The sequence below is a fragment of the Aythya ferina genome (genome assembly GCF_964211825.1).
Source record: "Aythya ferina genome assembly, chromosome: 8".
Lineage (NCBI taxonomy): Eukaryota > Metazoa > Chordata > Aves > Anseriformes > Anatidae > Aythya > Aythya ferina.
The window spans coordinates 7,978,523-7,990,816 of NC_140304.1; the positions used below are offsets into that span (position 1 = coordinate 7,978,523).

Genomic DNA, 12,294 nt, shown 5'->3' on the forward strand with positions numbered 1-12,294 from the left:
GCAAAACTGCAAACAGCACAGGACAGCCCCACTGGGAGCTCTCCTGCGCTGAGGCACTGTGCGTTTGGAGCAATCAAAGGTACGCTGAATGCACAAGGGTCATGGTGTAAGGGAGAACAACAGGCAGCAACCGAACATCCAGTAAGTGTAACCCCTTATGGCACGGACTGCACATCTTCCATGACAAATGCTAGGTTTTAAAATACACTCAAGTACATGACTCAGAACCAAACTGGTTTGATATTCTTCCCTCTTAAAACAGTGTATTTCATTTCACCGGGCTGAATGAAAAAGCATTATATGTATTGCACACATTACACAAGACAATTATACACAGGAAATGGAAAGAAGAAACAACCTGAAAAAAGTGTCAGTGAATTTCTTAATGTAAATAAAAAGTTTCTTACTAGTTGGTGTTGTCACGTTCTGAGCTCCTGAAAAAGACAAAGAGAAAATGTGTAAATTACATTTTCAAGGAATCACAGGCAACCATATTATATTAATTTTTTTAAAATAAAAAGAAACTTTCTTTCCTCCTATCAGCTGAGCTTTCCCCAGATAATTACTTATTCTAAAGTAAACTCTATTCTAAACTTTAAAACTTTATTCTAAAGCAACTACTAGACCCCCAAAACATCAAGTATATACATGTATGTAGGCTCTAATTTTCCATATTAGAAGTCCCAATTCCTTGAGCAGGGAGTCTGCTGTGCATCCTGAAGGATGGACATAGTTTCAGGAAGGCTGCAGCAGATGCTGGTTCAGCTGAAACAGAAGAGCAGCAGTGCCACGGTCCTGACTTCATGGTTACCTTTAGTGGTGCTTGGAGGTGGGAGTGACGTGGAGCGTGGAGGTGACAGAGGGGAGGGGGAAGAGCTGGTAGGTGCCTGATTTTCATCTCCTGCTAAACAGTGAGGAAAAAAATATCATTGAGTGAGCAATGTGTGATCATGAGAAGTTCATTTCAAGCAGAAAGACTACCACTTGTCTTCTGAATCAAATGCCTCCCTCCAGCACTGGCAAGAACAAGTTTGCATTGCTTTCCAGTTCCTGCACAGAGCATGTAACACACCTGCTTGGATTTATCCCAAGAGCGTAGCTTACAATGAGGTCTGCAAAACCATGAAATGCCAAATTCCTACCAATCTCTCTGGGATGCCTTTGTGGCAATGAGATTTGACAATCCTTTAGCAAGGTAAGGGGATGTACTGACTTCACGTGTTTGAGAACACCAGCTAAAGGACGTGAGTTAACACGCAGCTTGCAGAAAGCACGTGAATGGGGCTGTTTTGTTTCATGCTATCGATCTGGGAAGGACCTTCTTCCCACAGATCCTCAGGTACCGCTGTGGTGCCTGAGGTAACTGCAGGTAAGTAGCACTGTGAGAGCTCAGGGTGAAATTCTCAGCTGGGAACTCAAGGGCAAGGGGTGTCCATAAGGAAAACACGAACCCATAACAACAGCATGTTGCAGCTGGAATTGTAATTGCTTTCTTTAAAACGCATGCTTCAAATTTCCACATTTGATTTAATTAAAATAAATAAAAAAATAAAACTACATATGTCTTCATCATATTAACAAATTTTGCTGCAGTATTATTGACCTAGCACAACCTAAATCACCGGATTGCTTTAACAGTGACAGAGTTAGTGTTTGATAGAAGTAGATGTCACTTCAGCTGAAACCGAAGAGTAGCAGTGCCATGGTCCCAAATTTCAGTATTACCTTTAGTGGTGCCTGAAGGTGAGAGTGACGTGGAGCGTGCAGGTGTAAGAGACGTAGGGGAGGGGGGAGAGCTGGAAGATGCTGCAGTTTCATTTCCTGCTGTTTAGTGAGGAAAAAATACGACTGAGTGAGCAATGCATGAAGGTGAGAAGCTCATCTACATTAGAAAGAGGGCATTATTTTGTATGACTTTCTCTAAACCATGCTTCTTAGGTCAGGTGAGGCTGGAGGGTACTTAAATGGCACTTTCATATTTATTGATGCATTTTGCGACAGCAAAACCAAAACCCTCAAAATCTTTCACTTCATCACACAGCAGCATGTACAAGTAACATCAACAAATAAAGCATGATTTTGCATGAATGAAGAATGACTTTATTAGCAAGAAGAGACACCAACACTAATTCTCTTCTCAAGAAAAATCTTACCTGTCTGTAATCCTCATCATACAAAAGCCAGTAATCCAAGGCTTGGTATTCCTAAAAGACCTTTACTTTACCTAATATTCTTCTCTAAATCCCAGCACACTTCCTGGACCACCCTGCTGATATTAAGAATCCCTCTAGAGAACTCTGTCTCCAGGTTAACCTTTCATAAACTACTGCCTGATTTCAGCTGGGAGTTATGCCCTTTTCACAGCTATAAAAATAAGCCCCACTTTTACACTCAGTTTTGAAATCCTGACCCAAAACATTCTTAATTTGTGTAATGTGAAATTTCTCTCAGGATAAAGGGAGACAAAAATAAATGGCAATTGTCTGGAACCAGGAGAATAAGGACTACTCGTAGGAGTGTCCATCAAAACAGAAGTTTGTTCTCATCACTGTGTCTTTTACTCATTTAGAGGATTAGAATCTTCCACTTTGAAATACAAATTTTGAAAGCCATGCTCATTTCCTGGAGACATCTTTCTCTAACACTATTGCCAGGCTTTCAAAAGGAGAAAAATTCCACTTGTTCACATACTGTAATTGTCCACAAACTTTCATTCACTCATGTCTCTTCCTTTCTTGGCCTTTTTCTACTAGTTCTCCTCCCCTACGTTTCTGTTACAGATAAGAAACAAAAGTACAGATGATCTCCATATATCACTTCAGTGTCTGAAATCTCAGGTAAGGACTGGAAATTTGTTAACAGGAATTGTATAAACTAACTATATGTATTAAGGTGCCAAGAACCATGTAAAGCTAATGTGTAATCATATTTGCCATGATCAATTCAATCTCAAAGTATCTTCTTATATTTTTAAAATTTGGTGTTTGAAAGCCAGCAGTTGCTCACTTCCAGTTTCATATTATGATTTTGCTTTCTTCAACCTGCTTACCAGCTGAAAAATCAATAACTCCCTCTCCTTCCCAGATCTTAGTTCAGCACATAAATCATACCTCAAGCCCCAAATCAGCTTTCTGTAAGCATCCAGTTTAAATACAGTGTGATGTTTATTGCTTGCTCACGGCGACAGATACTACATGCCACGCATGATCACAAAACTGTTGAGGTTGGAAGGGACCCGAAGAGATCGTCTGATCCAATCCTCCTGCTCACACCTGGGTCAGCTCTTAAGACAGTTTGGAAAATAACAATCCTAGATCACCCTTACCCTTTTTTTCCCCCAAATAACCACTGGCATTTTAACAGAACTTCATGGCAGTTTTGTGCCATTCTAAGCAGTTCATCATTATCCTGTTCTTCTGTGATTCAATGATATTATATCATGTTCATAGCAATGAAATAGGATGCAGTTAATAAGAATTCAGTAGGTGGCACCAGAACACTGAAAAAAAAAACACAAAACTCTCAAACAGCAAAGGTATTGCAGTAACAGCAAGATACATTTCCCCATATAAACTTGTACAGGGATATTAGATAAAACAAAGGGAAAAAAAAAATAAAAGAAGGATCCCGACACACTGGACTATATTTCTCCAGTATTAATAGACATGTTGCTAAAATTAATTTAGTTTTCCCAAAATGTCCCACAGCCAGATCTAACCTCTGGGTAACAAAGTTAACTGCGAAGTCACAGCTGTCTGCTCATGCTTAAATTCTAAAACACATACCTGGAAATTTAAAGGTTCAAATCTGAGAATATCTTTAATAAGGATGTTCAGCCCCCAGAAAACATCATGTGCAGTATGAAAGCCTGATGATCACCAACTAAGCAAGTTGGTCTATTTCCTCACATCTTAAACTGCACCCAGCCATAAGCCATTTTAAGATAATATACATAGGATAGTCTCAGACATTCCAAGTGCAAGAATTAAAGTACGTAAAAAGTTGCTAATATAAAAGGTGTATGCAAGCTTCTCTTCACCTTCTCTTGATTTGGCCACTGGCTGGTTCCTACTAACTTACCCAAAAGCTAAGACCTATCAGCAGTGTTGGAGCACTTCTGGCCACGGTCGAGTGCCCTGCAAAAAGATAACCCCGGCACAACCAGCAAATGGACAGCTTGGCTAATTGCTTTTCTGCTCTCCAATCTCTCTCTATTGGTGGGCAGACAAAGTGCAACTGCTGCCTTAAAAAAAGGTTTGACATGAGATGACAGGTTCTCCACGGAATGCTCCTAACTTGGACGAGCTAACCATCCTTTCTCCTGGAAGCTTGAAGGCATGCAGGCCCTGAGGTTGAAATATGGGACTATTATATTTTGAAGAAGCCCTTCAGTGTTCAACGAGAAAAGTAGATGGAAGAACTATGAAAGAAATCAGGCCAAACATCTTAATCTCCAAGCAGAACAAGCTGTAGGGCACATTTGGAGGTCCAGGAGCAGCTGTATCACTGACGCAGTCATGGCTCTGCACCTGCTGCCGTGAGCCATGGTTGCACCCTCATAAGAAGTTAATATTTGCTGCTGTTCTCTAAGGAAAGACAGAATAAAGTGAAAACACTTTCCATTCGGAAGGACCAAGCAACCCAAGAGCAGACAATGCAGGCCTAGGATATGTTAAAAGATACTGTGTTTCAAGTAAGTCCAGGGTATGATCTTCTCAAGCAGAAGGAAGCACCAGCACATACTTCCTGTGCTTGTGTGTTATTAAAGGAAACTCCAACTGATAAGATAGCGAAACTGGAGAATCTGCATTAAAAGCCTAAAAACATTACCATGTTTTAAAACGTTACCATGTTTTTATGGGCAAAATATTATCATGTTTTTATAGGCAAAAATGCCTTAACTGATGGCAGGGAACATGCCTTTTAACTACTTTCTGCTTCGTATGTTGCACAGTGGGTAAAATGGCCCCAGTTTTCTATTTCCTGCTGCTCTAGGCAGGGGACTGAGCTTGCAGGCAGGTATGTCAGGCAGCTTCTCCTCCATGCACAGGAGTGCTGCAGTACTGCGTCCCGGACTGCACACAACACAGAGGAATGAGGAGAAAGAGGGTCCCTTTCTGCTAATAGCATATTTAGTGTTTTATCTAGCATGGTACCATACCCATTGGCTCTTCACAACCAGCTGCACTCTGCGTGACTTCGCTAGACCCGGGGAGGGGCGGAGGAAGTCATTCTTCCTCTCAGCCTCACGTCTGCAGAACTGCTGGCTGCCCAGGGCTATTCTCTCCCAGGAAAAGTGCTTTGTGATTCTGCAGAGCTGCTGCCCTTTTCCCAGGACCTCCTCACCCTTTGGCATATTGGGCAGACCCCAGCATCCCCCACCAAGCAGGACTTCACACTAAGCAGCCTGTGTAGGTCCAGAATTGGTCTGCCCTCCTTTTACAGCTGAACAGTCCTGCTCTGCCTCAGCAGGGTCAGGGCTCTTCACATCTGCACTGAAAGCAACAGGATGTGGGCTCCTTGTTCAGGTGGAGTAAAGCTCTTTGAGGGGGTCTTCTAGCAAACAGCACAGACATTACTCAGCTCCACTGCAAGCCAATGCTAAATTGAAGAAAAAAAAAGAAAAAAAAGAACAGTTCCTGGTGGGAGGTAAAGGGTGAGTAAGGCAAGGAACTACACAAAGTGCTGCCAACCTCCATTCTTTGGTTTATTTTTAAATTTCAAGTGGGATAGGATATAATTCACACCTATTTTAAGGCTCCTTTCCGCTGCCAAAACCAGCTAAAGGGACCTTAAAGTAAATGAGCATCAGGGCCAGAGATGTTACTGCTGCTTTTGGCAGCAAACACAAAATGAAGGGATCCTCTGCTACTTTATAAATAAATCTGGGCAAACCTATGAACAGGCTTGAAAACACTTCAACATCTGAGTAACTCTATATCACAGAAGACCCCTCAGATTTTATAAGAAGGATCACGTGTGCTGAAGTGCTTTCATAAGCACAGAGTGCAGAACTAAACTTCAGCCTTTATCATTATCTGTATTTGGGGAAGAAAAGTGTTTCTGTTTTCTGGGCAAACTGCTGCTTTTTGAAAATTGGTTAAAAGAAAGCCACGTGAGGTTCACACACAAAAAATATGTGAAATTTTGCATGCCCTGAGTTAAAAATCAATAAATATTCATTTAGGATTAACATGTAGAAACTTTTCAGTTTCTAACTGGAACATTTCAGATAGTCCTAAAAAAAAAAAAAAAAAAAAAAAAAAAAAAAAGTGCCTAATATTTTTTCATTGCAGATTTATCAACAAAAGCACTTCAAAATAATCTATAATCCTAACTGATAAAAAACTCAGTAGCTGTACAGCAGTCATAGGAATGATATAAATGTACAGCAGCTGAGAATTAAAACTAAACAAATATTATAAAATCTATTCCCATGGGACATATTCACAATATTTATTTTCACCAGAAATTTGGGATAAACAGTTGAAACTGTAAATTTTAATCTAACAGAAGTTCTGAAATGATTTGATTGAGAAAAGCCAATTGTCTCCATTTGGCACCAGGCTGTAAGTGCTCATTCTAATTCTCCAAAATTATAATTGAAATAAACAGATCCAGTGTGAGTTTGTCAAAACGTTTCCTGTCACACGAGTCCATTAATAATCGTCCCCAACGTGACTCCTTAACACACTGCAATCACAGTTTAAGAACCTGATCTCGCCACTCTTTCCTAGCACGAGTATCCCTCGGAGGAGCCCTGGGCTTTGTCCTTCCCAAGACCCAGGGAACCTATGCTCCCACCTGAATTGCATCACGAAAGGCGGAGTCTTTCTGCAAACCGTGTCTCAGGAATAAGCACAGGCCTACACTACAACTCAATATAATAGGACATAGTACTGTATTTTTAATGAAAATCAACCTTTAAAATTAATGCTTTTTCTTGCTTGCCAACACCTATGCACTTCTTGCTGTCCATCTTCCAGGATGGGAGTTTCGGAGCCAACTAGAAGAGCTCAGCAGCAGTTAGAGCATTAGGGAAGGCAATGAATTCAAACTGGCCAGAAAACCAGTATGAGGGCAGGAGATAGAATTAAGAAAAACTTATCGCTGGCAGATACAAGAACACAATGCTGCGTTCCGCAATGTTGCAGACTTAGGAAAGAGGGGGAAGGACAAACATCAAAGTTTGTCAACTCTGCTATTATACAGAGCCTTTCTTAAGGAAATGATAAGAAGAAAAGCTTACAAATGCTGAAATATTTTCTCAGCTAACCTGAAATTATATTTCAAAAATAATTTCAAAACCAGAATTTTCTGATTCCACTTATACAATGCAAGAGTTTAATTTTCCCACAGAAAAATAAAAATGCAGAGAAAAACAGAAATTTCCCTCAAGAAATATCACATTTATGGAAGCAACATTTGTTACAAACGATAACTGGAATTTCACAAAACCATAAACCTGGAGTAGAACATGAACCAAAGGCAGCAATTCAAATTCAGTTTGCCAAGTACACACATCTTGCAAACTTAAAATAAATACCTAGAAATATCAAGAATTTATCAAGCAGAATAAAGGCATTCCTATCAATTGCACTGCATTTTAAATGACATCCTCAGTCTTCATAGGAATACTTTAACTACAGTAACCCACTTGTTCAACTACAGCTAACAACGCCTTTGCTGCTCTGTGGTTTCTCTCATGCTGTTTACTTCTGTTTTTCTTCTACAGAACCCTACTCAAAAGGAAGAGGGTGCAGCATACTGTGGTTTAGAGCTTAAGCACTTCCAAATGGTGAAACTGTGTTACCATAGCACCCACATGCTCAAGCAATCAGACCTATCTCAGTGCTAAACCACAACTTCTCTAGTGCAGTCATGAAATTTCCCTATTAAACTCCTTTTCACCAAATTTGCATTTATAATTATTTTTAGTTGTACAAATTCATTAATATGATACAGTCAAGGCTGCTTTGCAGGGAGAATGTGCAATGATGTGAACTGTCTGCAAGAGGGGAGAATATCAAATCCTGATGGAACAATTAATTCAGCTGTGAAACGCTGGCTACCATCCACAGCCACTAAGAAACACCTATACATGAGGAATATAAGATTGGCTGTCATACTTGCTCGGTAATTTCATGATATGTACAAAAGAAAAAATGTGCTAATGTTGCTTTGCCTTTTGTATATTTTCAGTGTTTGTGCATGTGCAGAGCCAAGAGCCAGAGAACATGTGCAAAACTTACCGTATGTCAAGCAGCAGTACCTAACCTCAGGTATAACTCTCCTTGCTCCAAATCTACCACAAGCAGAAAGAAACACTTGATCCAAACTATCAGCTTATGATACAGACAGGCTGGTTTTGGAATTGCTGAGTGCATATTGTTTGTGGCAAACAAAAGAAAGGAAGGACTTGCAACAATTACACTCTCTTCTCAATTTCTGTGCCCATGTTTTTGCAATTGCCTCCTCTGCTAGTTCTATGTATTCAGCAGAGTTGAAGGCAGATCAGTTCCCAAGATTTCTGACCACAAAAAGAAGCTGCAACTGAGAACTGGCTGAATACTGGAGAGAGTGCGAGCTAAGGGCAAACTTCTTTATCTTGGACTATCTCATTGGACCTTGGTTTATTTAAATATCTGACTTAGTTCTCTATCCACCTCTGAGCTGCTTCACGATAAAAGTGTATTGCTGTATTGCAGACATTTTCCTGACTACAAATTGCTTTTTACATAATTTTGCCAGCAATAAAAAAAGAATGGGTCCTGGAAATGTTTCTCTAAACTCTCTCTAGTCAGCTCAAATGATAAACCATAAACAGTTTAAATACATACTGTAAGAACTGCAGCATTTGAGCCACTGATAATCTAAAATCAATCAAAATCATAAATCTCCCCTTTGGTATAGGTCTGTTAGCAGGAAGTCCTTCGATCAACAGCTCTGTATCTACAAGGATTATTTCAGTGAGGTGAAATCAGTGAGTTTTAATCAGTGAATTTCAAAAAAAGTGCAGCTAGAAATTTTTAAAAATAAATTAACATTTCTTTCAAGAAATGATACCCACCTATGAGCTTTTACTCTACGTAATAATATTTTTCTCTGATCAGTTGCTGAGTTAAAGACTCAAATAAATATAATGTGGCTAACTGTCCTAGGGGTTCTGAGGGAGGAGTGTAGCTTACAGAGATAAACAAATAATTTTCAGGTGCTCTGAACATTTATGTCTCCAACTGGCATCACCTGGATTGCAAACACTCAGCTCTCCTACAAAATAGGATCAAAGTACAATCAAAAATGGAAAGAAAGCTCGTAGGCTGTGAAAAGACACAATAACATTTCCTTTAATTTAATTTTATTTTTTAAAACTTTAGAAGCATATTGTATTCAGAGCCAATAAAGAATTTTAGCTGGGAGACTAACTTTCAAGGCAAGGTTGCTTCCTACTAATTTTATTTTATTTATAATGCAGGAATATCAATGTTCGCCAATCACAAATATAACTGCTTGGTGCTATGTTCTGGTTGTGTACAAGAAGTTATGCCTGCAAAGTTTTCATTTAGACATAATGGAAAAATGGAAAAGAATATTTATAGTTTTACAAAGGAAAACAAAAACAAACAAACAAACAAACAAAAAAAAAAACCAGAAAACTTGTCCCAGGTGTTTACAAGATCTTAACTAAAGAAGAGATGCATGAAGCAGAATAAAGATGTTCCTACTGAAAAGCCACCATGAAAATTTCATTTTTTCCAGTGATCCGGCATTCGTCTTCCTGCTCCAAGCTTAACAGGACCCTTGGCAGTTCCTGTGCCCCATGAGCCAACGTCCCAGTGAGACGTCGCTAATCAGCAGTGCTCCAAACTATCCTGCTACTCTCAGTCACCTCCCATGACCCAAATTTCTTGCAGCATTAATAGAAGATCCTAACCAGAATTGGTTAATATACATCTAGCTTCTGTTTCTTAAAAGCACAGAGAGTACAGAGAGATCTGTTCATCTGGCTCAGTGGAGAATCATTCCCAGGCCAACTCTGCCTGCCGGGCATCCCCCTTGCCCACCCAGGGCTGCCAGCTGCAGCCCTCAAACTGTGTTTCAAGGGAGAGTGATTTTACTTGGTGAGTATCCTTACTTTTTCTTTCCTTTTTTTTTTTCCTACAGACGTTCAGGCCAGAAATGACCAACAAGGTCAAATGAATACCATTCGTCAGAGACACTACTGAATACCTTTGTTGTTGTCCATGAAGTATTATGACTAATAGCATTCACTGATCAACAGCTAAGTCAACCATACACTTGTTAGGTTACAATTTAAAGTACGGTAAAATAGTGACACATAATAGGAAGCATCATTTAAGGATCAGATTTTACCACCGTTATACAAAAATGATTTGAAAAGTAAATTATTCATTGAAGCATATCAATATATTTAAGAAAAACTGTCAGTTAAAAATTATGTATATATGTTCCCTATGTAAAATAATAGGGAATTGTTTTTATTTTTATTTTTTTAATGTAAAAGCAGACATTTACCAGTATTTAAATTAGTCAGAACTTCCAATGTTTGATGGATAACCTGAAATCCATCTTGTACTCAGCTAGCATGAGGACAGTTGGGTCTGTGCCCTGCTCGGTGATTACATAGACACTGCTTCAGTGTTACTACTGTGTGAGCAGTCGGACATAGCCTCCATCTCTGTGCCTCTATAACATCATCTGCAAAGTGGAGACAGTGGCACTATCCTACTAAACTGGCATATTGTGGTCAGAAAATCATTTTCATTAAAAATCATGAAGTTTGCAGTCAAACCTGACAGTGCTATAAAAAATAAATATGTTCAGACCCATCTGATGGCACAAACAGGGAGAGCCGTGAGACTGCAAAGAGTCAAATAGACTCTCAAAGAGAGACAACTCAGACTTGAACTCCCCAGAACGCCATGCACGTACATACAAAATCTCACATTATCTCAAAATCTGGATTGCTCTGCCCCTTCAGGAAAGCTGAGCCAACACTCAGGAGAATGGACCTGTGATTCATGTCACAGCAGAAGCAACAGTGATGAACAGCTTACACAGCAGTGCTGAGCACCCACAACTCCACCTAGAACCAGTAAAAACTGAGTGAAAGGGGTTTCTCTATCCCCTTGACCTTTTTTTTTTTGCTATTTTAATTCAAGCAATCACGAGACGCTAGCCCCAGCTTTAACCTACCCATCTATCTGGGAATGATAAGAAGGGGGTGGGGGTGAGTGGGTGGAATAGTTCATCTGATTTTGCTTTCAGTTCTGCGCTGGCCATTCTTTTCTAAAAGACTGTGTTTGCTGAAGATGTCAGGAGATGAAAATAGAGGCTCAGAACGACTCCACTGGGCTCACAGGGATTGCAGTGTCCAGTATTCTAGCAAAGAACCTGTGAAATCTAAAGCTCACATTTCTCAGGATGTGAACAGGACTAATTTCAGTACTTCTTTAAACAACTTAAAGCAACAGAAGCACAGTCTGTTTCTTTCTTTTGTATGTAGCAAGTAATTTTTATTAGCATTTCATAAATCTTTACTTTTTTGTTTGTTTCTTTACCACAATTTTGTAACCTAAAAACGCTAAGTGAGTGGTCTGGGTGAGAAGATTAAAATCAAAGATACTAAGTAAAGAATGCTGGACAAAAAATTATTTAGGAAGAGTTTTATTGACTTTTCAAAGTATAGGGACCCAGAGAAAGCCCTCAGGCCAAAGCCAAGAGAACATCCAATTACATGCTCCAGATAATTTAAACTCTTGCTTTAGACACAGAAATGCACAGGCCAGGAAATTTAGCAGACCTGTAAACATTTCTGATGTCTAATAAAAAGAAAGATGTATGTAGTGGCAACTATACATCTTACAACAGCAAGTACAACTCCCACTTGGAAGTGGGAGGTCAGAAAAGCTATGTGAGCAGGAAAATGAGTATCAGGTTGTATACAGACACACACGCAGACAGAGCACTGTGGACGTAGCATGTATAACGTCTCCTGTGAGGACAGATGGAAAAGCTGACACAAAAAGACACAGAATGTGCAAATGTGGGTAAGAAATCTATTCTTTGCAGGTCTATCATTTTCCAGCATTTGGGTGAAATAGTGATGAATTTATGACCACTTGACCTGGTAAAATTAACTGTTTTTTTCCTTTTTAACCAAGGGAATGTATCAGAATTTTTTTGGTGTGTAGATTAAGACACTTGCAGAGTTTATTGAGCATCCCTACAGCCACAGAAATGTGATTATATGAACAAAGCAAAAAAAAGACA

The 12,294-nt window shown here is 39.5% G+C and overlaps 1 protein-coding gene across 17 annotated transcripts in view; it reads right to left on the minus strand.

Annotated features, from left to right (window-relative positions):
* Positions 1–12,294, minus strand: part of PTPRC (protein tyrosine phosphatase receptor type C) — a 63,440-nt gene that overhangs the window by 29,570 nt on the left and 21,576 nt on the right. For 3 of the 17 annotated variants that reach the window (XM_084528112.1, XM_084528125.1, XM_084528120.1), the window contains exons 3-5: positions 1,726–1,824; positions 812–901; positions 408–434 (exon numbers count right to left, since the gene is read on the minus strand). In XM_084528112.1, the coding sequence (XP_084384238.1) occupies positions 408–434; positions 812–901; positions 1,726–1,824 (216 nt within the window). Of the gene's footprint in view, positions 1–407; positions 435–811; positions 905–1,725; positions 1,825–12,294 lie in introns of all 17 variants that reach the window. The other 14 variants (XM_084528127.1, XM_084528124.1, XM_084528111.1 and 11 more) reach the window with 5 other exon arrangements.